This window comes from Bombina bombina, chromosome 2, assembly GCF_027579735.1.
Source record: "Bombina bombina isolate aBomBom1 chromosome 2, aBomBom1.pri, whole genome shotgun sequence".
NCBI lineage: Eukaryota > Metazoa > Chordata > Amphibia > Anura > Bombinatoridae > Bombina > Bombina bombina.
Genome location: NC_069500.1, coordinates 605,513,311 through 605,538,332, shown reverse-complemented (window position 1 = coordinate 605,538,332; position 25,022 = coordinate 605,513,311). Strand labels below are relative to the sequence as shown.

Genomic DNA, 25,022 nt, shown 5'->3' with positions numbered 1-25,022 from the left:
AATATATATTGTGGGAGGTTCCTCAGTAGGATATGGTTCAAATTGGTGTACAGTGTGATGTGATACAAATTGGTGTATGAATACACTGTGATACAAGATAGCAATGCTATAATAAAGCAATATTCAAATAGCGGAGAAAAGCGATATGTGATGTGCAGAAAAAAGACAAGTGCGTATAATGAGTAAAATATATTTTACTACAAATAGATAATAAATCGATAATAAAATTTATGCTTACCTGATAAATTTATTTCTCTTGTGGTGTATCCAGTCCACGGCCCGCCCTGTCATTTTAAGGCAGGTGTTTTTTATTTTTAAACTACAGTCACCACTGCACCCTATAGTTTCTCCTTTCTCTTGCTTGTCTTCGGTCGAATGACTGGAGGAGGCAGTTAGGGGAGGAGCTATATAGACAGCTCTGCTGTGGGTGATCCTCTTGCAGCTTCCTGTTGGGAAGAAGAACATCCCACAAGTAATGGATGAATCCGTGGACTGGATACACAACAAGAGAAATAAATTTATCAGGTAAGCATACATTTTGTTTTTGTTGATATTTCATTTATTTACAAGGTTGCTAGAGGTAATTCCTTCCCATAGGCAGCTTGTTGTGCATTCCTTTTACATCCACTAGTGGAAAATTTTCCTGGCCAACAATTACATCATGACTCTGTGTCTCCCAGCACTAGGAGCCAGGCAAATGAAATAAATCTCCCAAAAGGTCTATGACCACTGCTGCACTTTAGTTGCGCAAGTCTCTTATGATTTTGCCACAAACAAAGCCTTGAAAGTAGTGATGACTTTGCAAATGAAATACAAATGATAAAGTGTAGCATCCCAGTGGCATTAAAGGGCCATTATAGTTGAGAATGTACATGCTCTAATTCATTCAACACTACTGTGTGTTTAACCCCTGCAAAGGGATTACACACACAGTAGAAGTACTGCTTGGGTGCTCATCTGGTCCCAAGGGGAAACCGTCACTGATCCAATCAGCAGCGATAGTTTTTTTACTGTTATGGCCCTTAAAGGGACAGTCAACTCAAAATGTTTTATTGTTTTCAAAGATAGATAATCCCTTTATTACCCATTCCCCAGCTTTGCACAAAAACATGGTTATATTAACATACTTTATAACCTTAAACCTCCAAATTTCTGTCTGTTTCTAAGTCCCTAAAGACAGCCCCATGATCACATGCTTTTGTATTTGCTTTTCACATCAGGGGAAGCTATTTCATGTGAGCCATATAGATAACGTTGTGCTGACAACCGTGGATTCTAAAAACACAGCACTAATTGGCTTAAATGCAAGTCAAAAGATAAAGTCATGTAATCAGGGGCAATCAGAAGATGCTTAGAAACAAGGTAATCACAGGGGTAAAAAGTGTATTAATATAATTATGTTGGCTGTGCAAAAAAAAAAAAGTGAGTTGACTGTCCCTTTAATAATCCATAAGTAAACTGAAATACAAAGAACTGAATATCCTGTCATAGAATAAGGTAGATAATACCATTCTTCTTTAAAGATATAATATAGTAAACAATTCAACTTTCATGACTGTCAGTGCATTCAGCTTTAAATAACCTTACAATTTTACTTCTGTTATCAAATTTGCTTCATTTTCTTGGAATCCTTTGTTGAAAAGCATACATAGGTGGGCTCAGCAATGCACTACTGGAAGCTTGTTAGTGATTGGTGGATACATACATGTGCCTCTTTTCATTGGCTCACAATATTTATCTGCTCCTTCAACAAACAATACCAAAGAATGAAGCAAATTTGATAAGTAATTTTGAAAGTTGTTTAAAATTGTATTTATGAAAGAAAAAAATCTGGGTTTCGTTTACCCTTTAACAAATATTTTTTTTTACAAAGTTCAGTTAAGTTATAGATAAACAAGTTGGTGCACAAGATGGTGCAAAAGGTGACAAATCATTTGTCATGAAAAATAAATTTAATTTGCTTCATACAAGTTTAGTGTCTGTTATTACCAATTTTGACAACATTATTTGTTCGGTAACGGAAACTCATTAGCCCCTTATCTCCTATAGGGGATGTCTTTAAGGCTGAACCCAAATTTTTTCTTTTGTGATTCAAATAGAGCATGCACTTTTTAATTTACTCCTATTTTAACATTTTCTTCATTTTCTGAGTATCTTTTTTGAAAAGCAAGAATGTAAGTTTAGATGCCGGCCCATTTTTCGTGAACAACCTGGGTTGTTCTTGCTGATTGGTGGATAAATTCACCCACCAATAAACAAGTGCTGTCCAGGATCTGAACCAAAAATTAGCTGGCTCCTTAGCTTAGATTCCTTCTTTTTCAAATCAAGATAGCGAGAGAATGAAGAACAAATTGATAATAGGAGTAAATTAGAAAGTTGCTTAAAATTGTATGCTCTATCTGAACCACAAAAAAAAAAATTGGGTTCAGTGTCCCTTTAATGCAGAGCCGCTCCCACGTTGGATAAAGTCGTTGACTGCTTTGGAGTAACTTTTTTTAACAGTGTGAAAAAAGGAAATTTTTTTTTTTTTGATGCACCATCATTTATCAATCATTTATACAATCTCAATTTAAACACACACACATATATATATATATATATATATATATATATATATATATATATATATATATATATATATATATATATATATATATATATATATATGTTTATTACTGGCTATGTTTTGTATCTTATTGTATTATCTTATCTTATTGTTTTAACTTTCAGCACAATGCCTACCAGATAAATATAAAGCTTTTGCTAGATAATAAGCCTTTGCTAGATAGTTCAGTATAGCATATGACCATGGCATAGACAATGTGATTGCAGTTTGTAAATAACACTGCTATAACCATTGGATTCCATCCTCGTTATGCAGTCACCTGCTGAATAATGTTGACATGAATGTACTGTCTGAACCACGATGAGTAAGCTGAGAATGTTTTGTACATAAAACAACACAAACTCTGGAACATCCTAGAATAACAGTTATAGCTGACAGCATTTATAATAGGGAAGTAAAGTTGTTCATTAACTCAATCAACTATTTCTAGAAGGCACTGTGAGACGTAGAATAAACCAAAATATACATGTGTCACTTATAAACTGAAAAAAATAAATACATACTTATGTAACAATAAAAGGATGTTAGTGCTTAACACTGTGTAACAAATACAAAAATATATTTAAAGGGACATGAAACCCAAAAATTTCTTATATTATTTAGGTAGAATATACAATTTTAACCCCTTAAGGACCAGGGCTTTTCAGACTAAAAGACCAGAGCATTTTTAGCATTTTTTGCCATCAATCCATTTAAACAGAAATAGAGCCTTGTTTTTTTTTTATTTACCTATCAAAACAATATATTTATTTTTAGTAGACAACCCAAAGTATTGATCTAGGCCCATTTTCATATATATTTCATGCCACCATTTCACCGCCATATGGTATCAAATAAAAAAATCGTTAACGTTTTCACAAACTTTAGGTTTCTCACTAAAATTATTTATGTACCACCTGTGCAATCATGGCGCAAATGGTTGTAAAAGCTTCTCTGTGAACCCCTTTGTTCAGAAATAGCACACATATATTGTTTTGCCATTGCTTTTTGGTAATTAGAAGGCTGTTAATTGCAGCAGCGCATCACACATTTATTTTTCCCAGCAGTGAAGGGGTTAATCAGATAGTTGTAAGGTTAATTAAAGCTTTAGTTCAGAGATTACCCTCCCACTTGACACTTCCCACTCCCTGATCCCTACCTGATCCCTCCCAAACAGCTCTCTTCCCTCCCTCACCCCTCACTGCTCACCCCATCTTAAGTACTGTCAGACAGTCTGACAGTATGCAGTTTTAGACTTTTTTTTTTATTGTTATTATTTTCTTCACTGTATGATAACCCACTTACCTCCCCACCTTCCTGATCCCTCCCAAAAAGCTCTCTAACCCTTCCCCTCTAACTTGTTTCTGCCATCTTAGGTACTGACTGCTGTCTGCCAATACCAAGTTTTCTATGATTATTCTGTCAAATTAAATAATAATAAAAAAAATAAAAAGAAATTCTGTAGTGTAGCTGCCCCCCCCCTCATTTACCCACCTCCCCTCCACAATCTTTTCCCCTACCCTCTTTTCACCCCTTCCAACTCTAGGACCCCCCTATCCTCTGTTCCTCCTTCACCCTCCCTCCCACTCTCTGCATTTATTTTTCTGCAGTGTAGCAGTCCCACTCGTTCCCGCCCCTCCCTCCCTCCCGCCTCCCTCCGAACCCTCTCACGCCACCAACGATCGGCACCACCGCTACCCGGTGCAGAGAGGGACACAGTGTCCGTCTCTTCATTGGTTACTCTGCAAGTCTATTTCTGCACTGCCCCACTTGTGGGGCATGTAGAAATAGCACAATCTCACTACTTGTAGTGAGATCACAGCAGAGAGAGGCTCAGCACAGCAGCATCGCACAGGGTACGGTGCTGGCCCTTAAGGGCTTAACGACCAGGGTTGTACAAAGTATGGTGCTGGTCTTTAAGGGGGTTAATCAAATTTCCAGTTTACTTCTATTATCAAATTTGCTTCATTCCCTTGGTATGATTTGTTGAAGGAGCAGCAATGCACTACTGGTTTCTAACTGATCACATGAGATGAGCCAATGACAATCGGTATATATATATGCAGCCTCCAATCAGCAGCTAAAACCTATGTTCTTTGCTGCTCCTGAACTTTCCTAGATAAACCTTTTAGCAAAGGATAACAAGAAAAGGAATCAATTAAATAATAGAAGTAAATTGGAAAATTGTATGCTTTGTCTAATTATAACTTTACTGTCCCTTTAACTCTATCTGCACAACTTTATGCTAATATAAATCAAAAGCATATAGTCCTTAAATTGATGCAGTGACTCCACTTCTTAATGTGCTGGTAACTTCAAAGAGAGAGGAAAGAAATATCACATAGTAAAGCTCTGTTGGAATGAGGCAGAAACAGGGTGAGAAAGAACCTTACTCCATTGTTTCAGAACTCTCAGGTAAAACAGCTTGTGGTAGAAAAACAATCATCGGATGCAAGTTCCAGGTCTCAGCGGGTAAGATTTCTTGTTAAAAACAATGTTACAGGACAAAACACAAAGGCATATAAGGACTAGTCCCTCCACTGCTGGCTCTACGGAAAGAAACACTGATAGTCACTCACCGTTCTAAACCGATCTGTTTGTTTTTTTTAAATTATTTTTTAACCTGTGTTGAAAAAAATACACTTTTTCTATCTCTAGGACCATATATTCACTGAGCAATAGTAATAACATACATACTTCCCTGTATAATGATTCAAATATGAGAACAACATAGAAAAGGAAGTGGGGATTTCACAATAAGAAATTCCCAAAAGTCTAGGTAAATCCAGCACAACTGTAAAATTGAATAAAAGCGCTACAAAAAGCTTGTATGTCAAAAACAATGTAAATATTTATTAAACAAATGCACAATACACACATTCACATTCATACAGGGGATCCCACACAAAGCAGTATTAATGAAGTACTGGCCAAAACATTATTATCTGGTGCACCAGGGGAAATAGACCAAAAACAGTCCATTTAAAACTTGCAGGTATTTGTAATCCAATAAGTGCAGCGTTAATGCAAGAAATGGATGCAGTTATACAGTCCCCGGTGTATAAAAACCAGTTACTTCAGACTTGAACCCCCAGAGTTACTGAGTCGGTTGGTGCTTAAAAGGCATAGCATAGGAGGAGCAATAGAAACACGCGTCTTTATTCACAGGTGCTGTATTCCTTTAAGACAGTGATATTCGGTGTACAGATGCGTATAACATATTCTACCTGTATTTGTTCACGCGGTCGCTCCTCCTAGCTGCCTTGTTCATGGAGTGTCCAGACATCAGGGGTAAGTCACGATGAGCAGGGGATCTGCTGTAAGGGCTGCCAAGCACGACGAGTCCAAACGCTCGTTTGACGAGTCCAAACGCTCGTTTCGCTCCTTCAGTCAGTGCAGCATGGAGCTTCTTTGAGCAAGTTTTAAATGGACTGTTTTTGGTCTATTTCCCCTGGTGCACCAGATAATCATTTTTTGGCCAGTACTTCATTAATACTGCTTTGTGTGGGATCCCCTGTATGAATGTGAATGTGTGTATTGTGCATTTGGTTTAATAAATATTTACATTGTTTTTGACATACAAGCTTTTTGTAGCGCTTTTATTCAATTTTACAGTTGTGCTGGATTTACCTAGACTTTTGGGAATTTCTTATTGTGAAATCCCCACTTCCTTTTCTATGTTGTTCTCATATGTATCTTTCTAGGAAGCACCTGTTCTCTAGTTAATTACTTATTAGTGTGCAACTCTCACCTTTTGTGTTTTTTTTTGTTTAATGATTCAAATATATATATATATATAGTGAATAATATATATATATATATATATATATATATATATATATATATATATATATATATATATATATATATACACACACACTGATAATGAGCATACTACACTTTATAATAATACTGAGTATTTACAATCTGGCAGTTAGCACACTGTGCTGTATAATGATATAATGTCTCTACAATTTACCCTGATGAGTACATTGCTCTGTATAAATATGATGAGTATGTAAATGTTTGATCTGTACGCTGCACAGTATAATTTTGCTGAGTATCTATACACAGATAATGACCACATAGGTACACAGCTACTTTTAACAGGCTACTATTCCCCCCCCCCCCCCCAGCCACTCACAGTTCTAGAACGTTAATTTGCACTCCACTCATAATCTGGCCCTTTATGGGGAATTTAAAGGGACACTGAACCCAAATTTTTCTTTCATGATTCAGATAGAGCATGCAATTTTAAGCAACTTTCTAATTTACTCCTATTATCATTTTTTTCTTCGTTCTCTTGCTATCTTTATTTGAAAAAGAAGGCATCTAAGCTAAGGAGCCAGCAAATATTTGGTTCAGCACCATGGACAGCACTTATTTATTGGTGCTGTCCAATCAGCAAGGACAACCCAGGTTGTTCACCAAAAATGGGCCGGCATCTAAACTTACATTCTTGCATTTCAAATAAAGATACCAAGAGAATAAAGAAAATGTGATAATAGGAGTAAATTAGAAAGTTGCTTAAAATTGCATGCTCTATCTGAATCACAAAAGAAAAAAATTGGGTTCAGTGTCCCTTTCATTTGAGTTGTATGTCCCCTTATTACCTTGCAATTGGGAGAGTTGAACTTATCATGTAAAAAATGGGAAATCTGAACCATTTTTGTAGATATTTAGTTGCAAACACAGCTTCTATATGGTGCTCAAGACACATTAAAACTTGTTAGCATTTCTAGGTATGCTGTCAGGGAAAGGAGATTAGTTTCAACAAGAATACCACAAGAAAGAGGGACATTCGATTGTGAAAGTATATAGGAAAGTTTAGAGAAAAAAATAAACACCCTGCATCTGACTCATGGAAATGAGCAATGTCTTTAATGCGGATGACAATCATGTATCGTCAAGCGGGGGGGAGGGGGGGGGCATTTGGAGCTAATCGCAACCCCCCTCTGCACTTACCCCTCCCCCCATGCGGTGGTCAAGTGGCCCAGCATTACCAAGGGAATTTGGGGTCTCAGCTCCCTTAAACCCTAGAAACCCACAGGACCCACAATTTGCTCTTTCAAACTGTGTGTCTTGGGGATGTAAATTGAAAGCACAATTTTAAGAAAAAACCCCAATTAAAAACACAGTTTAAATGCATATATAACGAGGACCAGAGACCCACAAGACTCATAGCTTTATAGTCCAGAAGACTATCTTTAAAATAAAGCCCCTATAAAGATGTATAATAGAAAATTAGAAAAATAAGACGCGTAAAAGACAGCGCTTACTTTAAAGAATGCCAGCAATATAATGGCTGTGAGAGAGTCATTAAAACTTAACTTTTATTATCCAAACAAGGGAAATATTAAAACACAAGTAAAATCAATGAGCATCCTGCTGGTGAAAGAAACTCTGGTGTAGATACAAATATAAACCAATAAATCTCTAAAGACAAAAATCACTATATTAGAATAGCTTCAGTTTAACAAATGCTATGGATACCCCAATGCTGTCTAATCACGGCATTGATCGATCCCCCACCACTGCTAATACTCCCAAAGGAGCTCCTACGCACGTGAAGGGGCTGCTCTCTATTCTGTCAGTGATAGTGGTGGAAGTTATCTCAAAAAGGGATCTGTGCAATGCAGACTGAAAACCAGATCCCAAATCTACAGCAATAAACAAAACAATTGGTCCCACACTAAAATCACCAACCAGAGAAGAAACCTGATGTTAGTTTCCTGCCACTAATAGAGATCTTTTTATATCATTATTAGACAGTAGTAGGTTATCCGTAGCATTGTTAAAATGAAGCTGTATAGTGATACTCATCTTTGAAGATTTTTGGTTAATTTTTGTGTCCACACCAGAATTTCTTTCACTAAGATGGTGAATGATTTTTACCTGTGTTTTAATTCTTCCCTAGTTGTTTATTTTTATTTTTATTAAAAGGTACAGTAAATTAAATTTTTTATGATTCAGATAGAGCATGCAATATTAAACAACTTTACAACTTACTTCTGTTAAAATTTGCTTAGTTCTCTTGGTATTTTTTATTGAAGGGTAAAACTAGGTAGGCTCATAACAGCTTAGGAGTGTGCACGTACGTGTCTTAGTACTCTAGGGCAGCAGTATTTGCAACATTGTATAACAAAGCTACAAACAACGTTGCAAAACACTGCTGCCCTAGAGAACTAAAGACACGTGCACACTCCTGAGCTCTTATGAGCCTACCTGCTGAGACACAGTGAAAAAGTAAGGTACCTTACAGACTATTCATTTTAAGGTGGTTTAATCAACCAGGATTTTATAAGGAGACGTCCCCCAACACCATTTTTTATCTTTATAACTATTGATTGTCTTTTTTCGCATATAGCGTTTTTAGTAAGTGTGATTTGAATACATTTTATTTTCATTGAAAATATAGAGAATATATCTCTGATTTAGAACTACTAGTGGATGTCATATTTTAACAGATTTCTTTACCAATAGTACCTTAGCTTTCCAGCCCCAGTTCAACCCCGTCAATGTTTGTATACCATTAATAAAAGATACCAAGAGAACAAAACAAATTTGATAACAGAAGTAAATTGGAAAGTTTTTTTAAAATTGCATGCTCTGTCTGAATCATGAAAGTTTAATTTTGACTTTACTGTCCCTTTAAGTTTGGATAAAAAAAATAGTTTTGAATCACTATCTCACTTAAAATATTCTATTGTTAGCATTCATTGGAAGTGAGTGTTTATGTTACGCTTTTTTTCTCTTGTATTGTATATGGTTTTTGACATACAGCAGTGCAGCACCCCCTAACTATGTATATTGTCTTTCTTTGTAGAGTGGGTAAATTTGAATCTATTCATCTACATTATTGTACACAGATTGTAATAGCCAGGAGATCACCATGGTAATAATGATCACATGGGGGCATATTTAGCAAGCTCTGAATGGAGCTGGATACCCCGTGAAGAAGGCTCGTCGGAAACAGAAGTTATGAAGCAGTGGTCATAACCTGTCAGCCTGCTCTGAGGCCGTGGACAGAAATTGTATTCGATCGGGTTGATTGACACCCCCTGCTAGCGGCTGATTGGCCACAAATCTGCAGGGTTCGGTATTATACCAGCAGTTCACAAGAACTGCTGGTGCAATGATAAATGCCGACAGCGTATGCTGTTGGCATTTATCGATGTGCGGCGGACATGATACGCTGCTTCGTATCCTGTCCGCTCGCACAATCATATATATGTCCCTTGGTGTAAATAAAGGTGCATTTATTTGAGTAGAGTCTCATATGAGCCAATTGTTATCCAACAAAACCTACTATAAAACTATATATATATATATATATATTTATATATATATATATATATATATATATATATATATATATATATATATATAGTATATATATATATATTTATATATATATATATATATATATATCTATATATAGTATATATATATATATATATAATATATATATATATATATATATATATATATATATTTAATGTACTGCTATGCTACTAACATATGCAGGAGCTGAAAATGAATTACCTAAAATTTAAACTGAGATTTTATTGTTATGTAAAAATGATTTTTGCAATGTTGACAAAACTGGACAAGGCACTCATAAGTTTTATGCAGGACTCAAAAGAATTTAAACTCATTCGTCTAGATTTAGAGTTTGGCGGTAGCCCGTCAAAACCAGCGTTAGAGGCTCCTAACGCTGGTTTTGGGCTACCGCTGGTATTTAGAGTCAGTCAGGAAAGGGTCTAATGCTCACTTTACAGCCGCGACTTTTCCATACCGCAGATCCCCCTACGCCATTTGCATATCCTATCTTTTCAATGGGATCTTTCTAACGCTGGTATTTAGAGTCTTGGCTGAAGTGAGCGTTAGAAATCTAACGACAAGACTCCAGCCGCAGAAAAAAGTCAGTAGTTAAGAGCTTTCTGGGCTAACGCCGGTTCATAAAGCTCTTAACTACTGTGCTCTAAAGTACACTAACACCCATAAACTACCTATGTACCTCTAAACCGAGGTCCCCCCACATCGCCGCCACTCTATTAAAAAATTTTAACCCCTAATCTGCCGACCGCACACCGCCGCCACCTACGTTATCCCTATGTACCCCTAATCTGCTGCCCCTAATACCGCTGACACCTACATAATATTTATTAACCCCTAATCTGCCGCCCCCAACGTCGCCGCCACCTACCTACAATTATTAACCCCTAATCTGCCGACCGCACACCGCCGCCACCTACGTTATCCCTATGTACCCCTAATCTGCTACCCCTAATACCGCCGACCCCATATTATATTTATTAACCCCTAATCTGCCGCCCCCACTATCGCTGACCCCCTGCATATTATTAACCCCTAAATCTGCCGCTCCGTACAACCGCCGCAAACCTATGTTATCCCTATGTACCCCTAATCTGCTGCCCCTAGCACCGCCGACCCTATATTATATTTATTAACCCCTAATCTGCCGCCCCCAACGTCGCCTCCACCTACCTACAATAATTAACCCCTAATCTGCCGACCGGATCTCACCGCTACTCTAATAAATGTATTAACCCCTAAAGCTGCTAAGTCTAACCCTAACACTAACACCCCCTAAATTAAATATAATTTAAATCTAACTAAATAAATTAACTCTTATTAAATAAATTATTCCTATTTAAAGCTAAATACTTACCTGTAAAATAAACCCTAATATAGCTACAATATAAATTATAATTATATTGTAGCTATTTTAGGATTAATATTTATTTTACAGGCAACTTTGTAATTATTTTAACCAGGTACAATAGCTATTAAATAGTTAATAACTATTTAATAGCTACCTAGTTAAAATACTTACAAAATTACCTGTAAAATAAATCCTAACTTAAGTTACAATTAAACCTAACACTACACTATAAATAAATAAATTAAATAAACTACCTACAATTATCTACAATTAAACCTAACACTACACTAGCAATAAATTAATTAAATACAATACCTACAATTAAATACAATGAAATAAACTAACTAAAGTACAAAAAATAAAAAAGAACTAAGTTACAAAAAATAAAAAAATATTTACAAATATTAGAAAAATATTGCAACAATTTTAAACTAATTACACCTACTCTAAGCCCCCTAATAAAATAACAAAGGACCCCCAAAAATAAAAAAATGCCCTACCCTATTCTAAAATTAAAATAGAAAAGCTCTTTTACCTTACCAGCCCTGAAAAGGGCCCTTTGCGGGGCATGCCCCAAAGAATTCCAGCTCTTTTGCCTGTAAAAAAAAAATACAATACCCCCCCCCAACATTACAACCCACCACCCCTCATACCCCTTATCTAACCCAAACCCCCCTTAAATAAACCTAACACTAAGCCCCTGAAGATTCTCCCTACCTTGTCTTCACCAACGCCGGGTTCACCGATCGATCCAGAAGAGCCTCCGATGTCTTGATCCAAGCCCAAGCAGGGGGCTGAAGATGTCCATGATCCGCTGAAGTCTTCATTTAAGCGGGAGCTGAAGAGGTCCATGATCCGAATGAAGTCTTCTAATCAAGCGGCATCTTCAATCTTCTTTCTTCTGGATCTATGTAGTTCCATCCCGCCGACGCGGAACATCATCTTCAACCGACGAGCTTCCCAACGAATGACGGTTTCCTTTAAGGGACGTCATCACAAGATGGCGTCCCTCGAATTCCGATTGGCTGATAGGATTCTATCAGCCAATCGGAATTAAGGTAGGAAAATCTGATTGGCTGATGGAATCAGCCAATCAGATTCAAGTTCAATCCGATTGGCTGATCCAATCAGCCAATCAGATTGAGATCGCATTCTATTGGCTGTTCCGATCAGCCAATAGAATGCGAGCTCAATCTGATTAGGGGTTAATAAGTGTAAGGTTAGGGGTGTTTAGACTCGGGGTACATGTTAGGGGTGTTAGGTGCAGACTTAGGAAGTGTTTCCCCATAGAAAACAATGGGACTGCGTTAGGAGCTTAACGCTGCTTTTTTGCAGGTGTTAGGTTTTTTCTCAGCTCAAACTGCCCCATTGTTTTCTATGGGGGAATCGTGAGCACGTTTTTTAAGATGGCCGCGTCTGTAAGCAAGGCTGGTATCGAGAGTTGCAGTGGCGGTAAATATGCTCTACGCTCCCTTTTTTGGAGCCTAACGCAGCCATTCTGTGAACTCTAAATACCAGCGGTATTTAAAAGGTGCGGGGGAAAAAAAGCATGCGTAGCTAACGCACTCCTTTGGCCGCAGAACTCTAAATCTAGCCGTTTGTTTGTTTTTTGTTGTTTTTTTTTTGTTGTCCTTTCCATAAAAACAGCTGATGAGACTGCCTCGAATATATTTGTAAAACAATTTTAGAATAAAAAAAAACGAAAGAAAGTCTGCAGATGAAATAGCATATATTTTATTTTTAAATGTTACTTTGTATAAGGCAATTACCGAGTCATCTTCGTCATGCACATGATAAAGCATTCTCGTTATGCAAGGGGGTGTCGCTAGCCAGAAGCTGTTTTCTACGACCCCTGCAGGTTTTACAGTTAACTGTAGCTTTAGAGACATAATAAAGCATTGAAATGTTTATAGAGCCACAATAAAGTTTATTTTATAGTGCATTTGTCCCATTAAAGATTTTTTTGTTGTTTGTATTGCCAGGTGATAACTGTGATGAAATTGTATTTTGTTTTTTTTCTACTATGACACAAGGGTCCCCTCTAGTTTTTATTACAACCCCCAGAAGTCTGTTTGCAGCCCTTGTGTAACTTTAAATACAATTGAGGTGATTAGGTAATCACAGTAGCAGCAGTGGTCACCTGGTTATTTTAAATATTATTAAAGGGACAGTATACTATAAAATTGTTTTTCCCTTAATGTGTTTCCAAATACTTTTTTTTACCAGCTGCAGAGTATAAAATGTATGAGATTTGTTTTTCAAGGCTTATTTGTGTATATGAATTAACTGATTTTGTTTTTTTTTATTTCACAACCTAATAAAATTGGTTGAGCTTGTAGGTATAATCAGATCTCATTACTTTATCACCTTGTGTACATATACATGCTTCTTTATCTTATATCTGTCCATAAACTAATCACCAATAATAAGAGAGAACAATGGAAAATTAACATTGTATTACCTTATCTCTTCTATAACCCACTGGGAGTGTAATTTATTCTACTGGCTGTGTTAATACAGCTTGGCCTTGAGGCCAAAAACTTTCAGGATGGGTGGGGATACTACAGGCTAAATAAACTATTTAAAATGCCAATATAAGGGTAATGGAAATACTTGTAAACACTTTAATACATTTCAGCAGGTAAAGTTGATCATTCGGAACAAATTAATGGGGAGACATTTTTTTGAGTAAACTGTCCCTTTAACTAAATCAAAACAAAAATATAGTGTATTTTTAACATTTTTTGTTGCAGCCTTCTCATCTGCAATAAAATATAAATATATTAATTGTATATACTGAATCTGCTGGTCCTGATAAAAAAAAAAAACTATATATGATTTGTGTAGGTTTGAAATATGACAATAATGTTTAAATGTAATAATTAAAAAAACTCAAAATCATCTTAGCACAGAGGTGTGAAAAAGGCTTAGCAGCAAATGGGTTAATAGTTTTGTTTTAAAGGGACATTAAACACCTCTTTTTTGTCACATGCTCATTAGTGAAGCAAAGAAGCTAAATCTTTAATATCGGTTTTCAAAGTACTGCTCATTGCTTAAACCAGGTGCTAGGTTGACAGAATTTGCTCCCCCCCCCAATATAATCTCTCTAGGGAACATGGGTCAAGCACAACGTTTTTTTACCACCAAAGAACTTAAATATATATGGTACCAACCTGCCATCCATCCATCTTGTTCTGCATATTCCACTACCTACAACTAGCTCTCTGACTGTGCCCCTTTCCTCATATGTTTTACCCTTCAATCTTGCATACTGTTCTTTACATCTAGTTTTCCATCAAAGCACCCCAAACAGATATTAGTGCCTCTTATAGATACAACCATATAAAATAAAATGCATGACATTTTATCACTTTGTATAATACTTTGTATAAAAAAATACATGTTGTTTTTTACAGACAAACACAAAGTCATGTGCTTGAAAACAGCTGTGGGTAAAGTTATATGTGTGTTCTGTTGGGTCACTTAATAACCATAGTTAATGCAGAGCTATTTCTGGGGAGTACCTTGGACTTTGAGTCAGCACATTTCATTGTTCCTGTTTATCTAAGTCAGTGAGAAGAGAAAAGGTTAATAAATACATTCTATGACATGCTTTGAGAAGGAAGCTCATTAGTACTAGGATATTATATGTTTTTACAGTGCAGGTAACCTTGCTTTGTAAGTAAATAACTGACTGCTTAGCTACAGGAGCATAAACACTGCAGTGATTGAATGACAGGAGGAAGCATCCTTTGCATGTGCCAGTGCTGAGAAACAAAACCCAGTCACATGTTTCAGGGATAAACTATTTTAATCCCCCTGATATAAATTTTATTTAAAGGGACAGTGTACTGTAACATTGTTTTTCCCTTATTGTGTTTCCAATGACTTGTTATACCAGCTGCAGAGTATAACATTTATGAAAAATTACTTTGCTCTTTGAAACCACAACCCATTAAAATGGGTTGAGCTTGCAGGGAAATCCAATCTTATTTTATTACTTTCTGTACACACACATGCATCCTTATCTTATATCTGTCTGTATACGAAGCCCAATACTTAGAGTCCAATTCTCTAAAGGTCTCTGGGCTTTTGAGATTCTCTTTCTTTTCCCTGGTGGAATTCTATAAAGCCACTTTTTTACACTGGTGATAAATACTAGTGCCAAATACTACATTTTAGTATGGGAAGGAGATGCATACATTACAAAAGTCCACATTGAAAATCATAATGTTTAAAACATATAAAATGAATAGTTGAACCATTCACACACAACAATGCAGGAAAGAATTGTATTATTAACCCTTTCCGGTCCTTTAAATATTTAATTGGTGCGGCCGGCAGGTCTTATTAAATTTCTGCACCAGTTTTTTTAATTACACAGCTAAATAGCAAGTCATCGCTAGATGTCACTCTTTAGCTGTGAAATTCAAAAGCGGCAAAGTCAGAATATATCCGACATTTGAGCGCATGCGCTAAAACCCTTTGTGGGATGTATTCCGACAAAGGACGGCAAAGGGTTAAGGTTGTATTTTATCAAAAGAGTAAAATATGTATTTAAATTACATAGGAATACATTGTATGTAATTTAAGTACACTGGCTGGCTGTGCAAAAGACACATAGAAATTTGTACTTATAAGTACAAAATACAAAGCATTTGTTATGGTAAAATGGGCTGAACATGGGTGTTCCATGGGTGTGTATGAAATTATCTCTAAAATCCAAGCGAAATTATCTAAACATTTACGCCCTAAAGATCTCACAGATTTTTCTTGCATATTATAAAACTTAAAAGTTGTCGAACTTTTATCAAAATACTCAAAACACTAATTACTTTAAAAGGAAAACTTATGCATAAGAAAATAACAGCAAATTTAATGTACAGTGCACTGAAAACAGTGTAATGTGATTTGTATTAGGCATAATATTAAAAGTTAAAACATACACCGGGTTCTTCCTGTGTATTTTGCTCTCCATTGCGACTTTTACATAGCAGAGAGCTCACATTATTGCTATGGAGACATCTCGCCACTCGTAGGGACAGACCCTTTTTAAAGATAATTTCCTGTGAGTGTTATCTTGGAAAAACCACACCAATCCCGTCAAAGTTTTTATAATCAGGTTTGCACAGCTTTTCTACAGTCAATACTTAAGTATAGGAACAGGTAGGGATACAGGGAAAATTGACTATTTCAAATGTTGATATAAAGGTAAAAGAGCTATTTGTAAACAATTTAATACATTCTGTGATGAGAGTGGGAAGTGACGTCACCGGATGGGGGCGTGGTTTAGGGCCGTTATTGTCTATGTCGGAGTTACCAAGTTAGATATGTTGTACACTACTTGTGTCACTTATCCCCTGCCTTGTACGTGTCATTTTTTGTACCTTTTTCTAAAACGTAATTTTCAGCGTTTGAAGCTGTTAACTTTTTAAAGATGTTGAAATAAAGGATCAAGTTTTTATGGAACCCCTTTGAGCAGTGCCTGCTTTCCTTCCTTACTTTGCACCTGTATAGTGGCTGGGTTTCGCCACTGCTACGGCACTCCGTTGGCTCTCTATGGGAAGATTGTATTGCAGCCGGCGTCACTTCCGGTTATCACGCCAGGTCCGTAGTAGCTGCTAGGATCGTCATATCTCTAAATGTGTTGTACAAGCTGTTTACTTCTATGCTCTGCAATAAAATAGCGTTGTACCCTCTCTGCTGTGTCCTGCATCTCATGACATGGTGTCAGAAGTACTTGCCTGCGCTTTTGTTTCCTGATTAATGACGATGTCGAAGTTTACCCCACCTGAGCCTTTTGATTTCTCTCAGCCTGCAGCTTGGCCCACATGGCGTCAGCAGTTTCAACGCTTCAGGATTGCTTCCAAGCTGGACAAGGAGAGTGGTGAAGTACAAGTTAATTCTCTTTTATACTCTATGGGGAAAGATGTGGAGCCAGAGTTCAATGCCTTTACTTTCCAAGAAGGGGAAGAATTTGACTTTGAAATAGTTATTAATAAACTCAGTGCCCACTTTGTGCCCAAAAGAAATGTGATTCATGAGAGGGCTTGTTTTCATAAATGTGCTCAGTGTGTGGGAGAATTGGTGGAGTCATTTGTGTGCAGCCTTCATGAACTAGCTGAATTCTGTGAGTTTGGTGTTGCTAAAGAAGAGCAAATCAGAGACAGAATAGTCATAGGAATTGCAGATGCTGAAGTCTCACTGAAGCTACAGTTGGAGGCTGATTTAACATTGGATGGGGCTATTAGGATGGCCCGCCAGAGTGAACTGGTGAAAAAGCAAAGTGCTGATCTCAGGTCTGAGAGTATTGTGGATGAAGTGCAGCAGTCCAGGAGAGCTGCTAGTGAAAGGCATAGTGTGAGCGGTAGACCAAGGGCAACAGATTGGCCCAGAAGCGGATGGGTGCAGCATGCTCGCTGCACGCGGTGTAACTGTACCCATGATCTGAGTGTCGTATGCCCTGCTAAAGACAAAAGATGTAGAAAATGTAACCGAATGGGCCATTTTGAAGTGGTGTGTAAAACTGAATACATTAAAGAGATGCAGGTGGATAGTGACCAGGAGGGTCAAGAATTGTCCTTTGTTGGGTCTGTTGTGGAACGGTCTGGTTCAGATGAAGATTGGCGGGTTACTCTTACTGTAATTGAAGCCAAAGTTGCCTTTAAGATTGACACAGGAGCAGACATCACTGTTATGTCCCTTGCAGCATTTATAAAACTGCCTCGACAGCCTCAGCTGGCGAAAGTTACAACAAAAGTTCATAGTCCTGGACGCCGCATAGATTGTGCGGGGAAATTTCTTGCCAGCTGCGATTACAAGCAGAGGAAATTCACCATCTGGGTTCATGTGATTAGAGGTCAGTGTGTTAACAAACTATTGAGCAGAAAAGCAGCCTGTGGTTTGGGCCTGGTCGCCAGAGTAATGTTTGGTGAATTGGGCCTACTGAATTGCAACCCAGTCTGAATATCACTTAAAGGTGACGCAGCATTACCACTCCTCGTAGAATTCCGTTCCCGCTCATGCCTCAAGTAGAGAAGGAACTTCTACGTATGAAGAATATGGGAGTCATCTAAGAGGTTGTTGAAGCAACTAACTGGTGTGCCCCCATACAGAGCCAGGAACCTTCACAGTCTCACACTCTTCCGCTCTAAACTCAGGCTATATATAAATAATCTATGATATCCCCTCTATTGGGTGCACTTTCTCCAATGAGTAGTGGCAGATGACTCTGTGATACATAAGTCATCCATGCTGCTGATTGACAGACTGCTGTTCTAATGCACAAGCTTAGTTGACAAGATTGTCTGTTTATATTGTTTTCTTGGTATGGAGCAGGGTTGGTACAGCACTCGGTATGAGGTCAGGTCACCTCAGTAGAGGGTCACAGAAGTTCTTTGGTTTTACCTGACACCACTGGTGTTGTTTAGTAAATGTTGTTCTCACATATATGTTTAGTTGATTAATGTTATTTTCTCATATTGATTTGTTTGTATCTAGGAGCAGGCGGAGGTACCAGCTCCCACCTACTAGGTTACACCCCCTCCGTATAAGGTAGCCCACGCCAGGGTTCCACCTAGGTGGACTATTTCCACCTCATTCTATTGATACATTACTTTGGTCTAAGACCTAGACTGGTCTCCCCTACCCTACTTCCCCCATCCCCCAACCCTGACTATCCACTTACCCAATATAAGACGTTCACATCTACAATACCATAACCCTTCCCATTTCTGAGTCAGCATAACTATAAATGGATTGCCTCAGATTCTTGACCCACAAAACTAGGGTCCTCAATTCCCCCTTCAAATGTAGTCTCTTAGCTCTCTCTCTCAAATTTCATAACCCAGATGTGGTATTTCTTCAGGAAACCCACTGGCAGTCAGATACTCCCCATATATTCAACTCCCATACCTACACAACCATTGAACACTCTCCATACACCAAAAAGGCGAGAGGGACAACCATCTTAATACATAGGAGACGGGCATTTGAACAAATTCAGGTGATTAGAGATCCTCAGGTCAGATATACACTCTTAGTGTCCAAACTAGATCATGTAATACATACGTTGGTATCAATCTATCTACCCAACACACACCAGCCCACATACCTCAAGAAAGTCTTACAGTTAGTGGAACAATACAAACAAGGTAGAGTTATCTTGGCAGGAGACTTCAACATGATATGGGATAGTAAAGCTGACCGTAAAACAGCGACTTCAACCAAAAAGAACCCTCAATCTGAACTCCTTTCTACAAACTTTAGAACCACTATGTCTCAATTTGGATACTTTGATATTTGGAGATCTCTCCACCCAAAAGACAGAGACTACAGTCATTACTCTCATTCACATAAAACATATTATAGACTAGATCATATATTCTGCTTAGTTGAAACGTTAGACTCAGTCACTCGCACCAGTATCTCTCTCTGCCCCTAGAGCTGCGGAAATAACCGATAATAATAATCACGATCAAGTCTCAGCTGACCTACAATCAACTAACAGCCATAAACTTAGGACTGCCTGGAGTTTACCCCACAACATCTTTTTGGATATCCCTTTTAGGGAAGAATTAAGAAAATATATTATAAATCTTATTCAACAAATGACAATGCACAGACATGGGATGACACACTTTGGGGTGCTATTAAAGCGGTCATAAGAGGATATATCATCCGCAAACAGGCCCACCTGAAATGGCTTGCTGGACTTACCCTAGCCCAGGCACACAGTAAACTTAGAGTTTTAGAGACCTCCAATCTCTCTAACATCACAGAAGACACATCTGCGCAAATTACTGCCATCCGAACCCACATTAGCCACAAATTCAAGAAAACAAAAAATCTTCCAACTGCCTTCACAAATAGGGGACTGCTTTGCAGACTTCTACTCAGTTATATAACATTGAAAATTTGGAGAATACTAACCCCACTTCACCGCACAACATCCGATTGTTCCTCAACACACTGAATTTACTGACCCTCATGGTTGAACAACAAGACACACTCACTACCCCCTTCACTCTACTAGAAATTAAACAAATTATAAAAAACCTAAAGCCCTTTAAGGCCCCCTGGGCCGGATGGATTCCCTGCCCACTTTTACAAGACATACATACAGGAACTGTCTCCCCTGCTTCTTAGATTCTTTGATCTAGCAAAGGAAGAAGGCTGTTGTAAAAATGAGTTTTTGGAGGCTACTGTTGTCACAATCCCCAAACCAAATAAAGACCCCACTATGTGCTCCAACTATAGACCTATTTCACTTATTAATGTTGTTAAAATCTATTCTAAACTCCTGGCGAATCGTATCTGTAAGCTGCTGCCTAGTTTAATTAACGCAGATCAGGTGGGATTTATCCATAATAGAGAGGGTCCGGACTACACTAGGCATCTAATTAATGTAATTTGTGAATCCACAAGAATGAACAAGCCCTTCTCAGTTATCTCCTGAGATGCTGAGAAGGCTTTTGATCGAGTCTGATGGGCCTATCTCTGGGAAACCTTAGAGGCTTTTAAGTTCCCTACTGCAATCCGTCTTGCTATACAAACCCTATATTCCACACCAACAGCAAAAGTGAAGGGATTGGGTTTCTAATCACTACCATTCTCGATTTCAAATGATACCAGACAGGGCTGCCCCTTATTCCCCCTCCTGTTTGCCCTGGTAGTTGAACCCCTGGCTGAGCAGATACGTTCAGAGAAGGGATTAGAGGGAATCACGCTATTTGGTAAAACACACAAAGTCGTGCTATTCGCCGACGATATTACTATATTCTTAGCTGATACAGCACGCACTATTCCTAAACTAATAACATTTCTTAAGACATTTGGTAACCGGTCCTTTTACAAGCTCAACAGAGTGAAAACCGAGATATATTGGTGGGGATACTCCCAAGACTATATCCATAATTTAAAAAATAAATTTAATTTTGCTTGGATGACTAAACATGTTCCACATCTTGGGGTTAAACTGTCCAACAGTATACCGCAGATGATCACAGTGTATATCTGATCAGCCAATAAGATTTCAGTAGCTCTCATCCTATTGGCTGATTTGAAAATTTCAGCCAATAGGAATGCAAGGTACCCCAATATTAAAGCGGTATCTTGCATTCAATCTTCAGTGTGCAGCAGACGATTGCATGAAGAGGACCCTCCACAATGGATGTCACCGCCTCCACGGTTCCAGCTCCGCTTTGCCGGGATGAAGATGGTGCCGCCCAGGAAGAAGATCTTCGCTGCCTGGATGAAGACTTTGCTCCCCTGTAAGAAGATGGATTTCGGGAATACAGGAATGGTGAGTACATTTTTGGGGGTTAGAGTTTTAATTTTTTGGGGTGGATTATTTTTTAGATTAGGACTTTTTTTTTAATGGGCACTAAAGAACTGTTTGCCCTTTTAAGGGTAATGCTTAGTTTTTTTTAGAGTTAGGTCTTTTTTATTTTGGGGGGTTGTAATGCTAAGAGGTAATTAGTAATTTTTTTAATTTATTTTTTAAGCAAGCTTTATTGTATGAGATTAGACAGCATTGCAAGGGATATCAAAAAGAATGAAATACAAAAGAAAACTCTTATCAGTTTTACAAACAAGATATTTTGTGCTGAACCAATCTAGACCTCAATTATGTCATAAGAGTTCCATTCAGAGTCCTGTGGTGATGCTGAGGTTTAACTTTCCATTATCTTGGAGCTTGTCACATGGCTTTTTTCTAGGAATTTAACAATAACAATGATATTGTACACAGATATTTATTTATACAGGCATCTACTCAAACCTTGTTTAAGAGTATCAAGATATTGTGAGTCCCTATTCCTTTATACTCTGAATAGGGATGTTTGTCGAGGTTAGAGTCGTATGCCTACTAAGAAACTAGAAGAAGCAGAAAAGATCGAGGGTTGGGGGGAAAGAGAAGGAGAAAATAAATATAGAAGAAGGGAAGGATAGAAAGGTGATACAGGAGGTGCAGGAGTGGGGTGGCTAAAATGAAGGAACCTGCTAAGGGGAGGGATTGAAGTGTCGAGGATGGAATAGTAATAGATGTGTAATTAGTAATTTTTATGTAAAAGAGTTGTAAAACTTTTGGGCAATGCCCTACAAAAGGCCCTTTTAAGGGCTATTGGTAGTTTAGTCTTAGATTAGGGAGTGTTTTTTTGGGGTCGCTTTTTTGTTTTTATAGGGGTATTAGATTAGGTTTAAAAATGTTTATTTTGGATAATTTTAGTTATTTTTTTTCTGTAATCTTCGATTTTTTTATTTTTTGTAATTTTTTTAATTTACTCTTAGGTTGTTTTTTTTAAGGAATGTTAGGATTTTTTATTTTAATGTTAAATTAGGATTGTAAAATGTTGGTATTTTTAATTAATTTTGTATTTTAAGATAGTCTTTTTTATTTTATGTAATTGGGGTTAATTTAGGGGGTGTTAGGTTAGGAAGTTTAGTAATTAGATTAATACTTTGCATTGTGGGGGATGGCAGTTTAGGGGTTAATAGATTAATTAGGAAGATTGCGTTGTGGGGGGATGGTGGTTTAGGGGTTAATAGGTTAATTAGGTAGATTGCGTTGTGGGGGTTGGCAATTTAGGGGTTTATAGTTTTAATAGGTAGTTTGTGATGTGGGGGGTTGGTGGATTAAGGGTTAATAGTGTAATTAGATACTTTGCATTTGGGTGGGTGGCGGATTAGGGGTTAATAACTTTATTAGGTACTTTGCGATGTGGGTTTTGGCAGATTAGGGGTTAATACATTTTATTTAACTATTGCGGTGGGGGATGGCGGTTGACAGGTAGATCTTGCGCATGCATTAGGTGTTCTTTAAAACTTCCAGGGAGTTACGGTGCTCATATACTCAGTGCAAGGCTTGCTGCACCTGCCTATGTGTGGCAAGGTGAAAATAGAGTACAATTTCTCCATTTTCGCCGCTTAAGTCCTTGTGCTGAATATGTGATACCAACTTGCGACGCCAGTTCTATGTTAGTTTATGGGAGTAAATATAGCTGGCGAAGTGTGAAATATACGTGTATGTGACGCCGTATATGTGATCGCAACATCCGACAAAAAATAGCCGACGCTGTGATCGAGCCCCTAATGCCTCAAATGTTTCTTATGTGTGTGTTCTTGTGAATTAAAAAAAAAACTATTTTGAATAGTAATTATTGTTTTATTTGTCTTGGAAACTACTTCACCCTCTAAAGATACATAAGTAAATACGTGTTCCATGTATCTAATAATAAATGTACTGAATATTCACTGTGCATAAATAGTATATTACCATAGTGCTAACAATATATACCATTTAACTAATACATTCTCCAATTTGTTGTTTGTATTTACAGGCAGTGCTGGGTCCTCTCATAGCTATTGCCCTAAAACTTTCCCAGATTCATGAGAGGACAGGTCGGAAGGGTCCTACTGTTATCACCTGAATACAACATGCACAAAGCATTCTGGGCCAAAGTGACGTGTGTGAAAGAGATTATTTTCCTTCAGTTAACCTACACCTTATATATGCTGTATAGGCCTTTTTTGAATAAGGAAAGTTCAAATGTGCAGTGCATTTTATCTTGTATACTGTAACTGAATCAATGGAAGCCAACTGCATATTAGTTTCTGTCAGTAATGCAATATTAGTGTTTTGTTACACTGCCTAATTTTTTTTTATTGGTTCTCAATTAACATGTATAACATAGTATGATTAGTAGTGATGAGATGTGATGTTTTATGCCTGATTAATTATATAATGATTATTGAATAAAGTCACTAATGTAATGACACAAAAGTGCTTTAAACACATTGTAAAAAAAACTATGCTTATTATTTAAAGGGACATTGTATACAATTGTTTTCTGTCTTCAACATGTTTTTTTTTTTTGCATGAAAAAGCTGTTTAAATTGAAAATGATAGTAATGAAAAGTGTATGTCTGTTCAAAGCTGAAAGGACAACTCATACAGGAATATTCATTTTCCATAAACAGAGCACGGTAATACATTTTCAAATATTCTCTTTTAGATGGAACAGATACTATTTTGAGTATAATGTCCCTTTAACTGTGATATCACTGTGAGAAAGTGTTTAAGATCAGAGGGTCCCTGTAACAAGATACACAACATTTAACAAAATATTGAAACTGGCTTCTGATATTAACATTCATTAAAGGACCAGATTAAAGCTTGCACAAGATGTAATTTGCTTTATTTCTTGATCTCCTATTAGCTGTTTGGGTATTCATTGGATTTTATCTAAACACAATGACAGAATATTTTATGGAATAATAAAATGAATTTAAAGGCACAGCCACACATAAAAGTGATGTAACTGGATTATTGACAAATCAAATGGCACCTTCATAACATAAATGGTGCTGCTGCCCTGCTATAACCTTGGTTACTCTAGTTTTTAAAGCCTGTTGACTTTATACAGTTATAAGCAATCCAAGAGAAGTCCAATGAAAAATGAAAAATCAATCTTTAATTATAACATTTAAAAGTCAATCATGGCACAGCACTCATATATAAAGAAACAGCTGACATGTTTCCTGCCCACTGGCCCTTCATCAGAGCCTGTTACTTTATCTCATCTCCTCTGCTGGGGCCAGTTAGGGAAGTTATTATAAGTACAGTAATAATCTCAAAGAGCTTGATTTATCATCCATGAGCGGACAGGGGCGGACATATTCGCCCTATCCGGCAGGCTTCTCCTCTGATGGGCAGCAATCTGCTGTCTG

The 25,022-nt window shown here is 37.4% G+C and overlaps 1 protein-coding gene across 1 annotated transcript in view; it reads left to right on the top strand.

The window, feature by feature from the left end:
- Nucleotides 1–24,476, top strand: part of PGM5 (phosphoglucomutase 5) — a 286,735-nt gene extending 262,259 nt beyond the window's left edge. The window contains exon 11 of the mRNA XM_053702531.1: nucleotides 23,633–24,476. Within this exon, the coding sequence (XP_053558506.1) occupies nucleotides 23,633–23,722 (90 nt within the window). The 3' untranslated portion in view covers nucleotides 23,723–24,476. The remainder of the gene's footprint in view (nucleotides 1–23,632) is intronic.
- The last annotated feature ends 546 nt before the right edge of the window (nucleotides 24,477–25,022 follow it).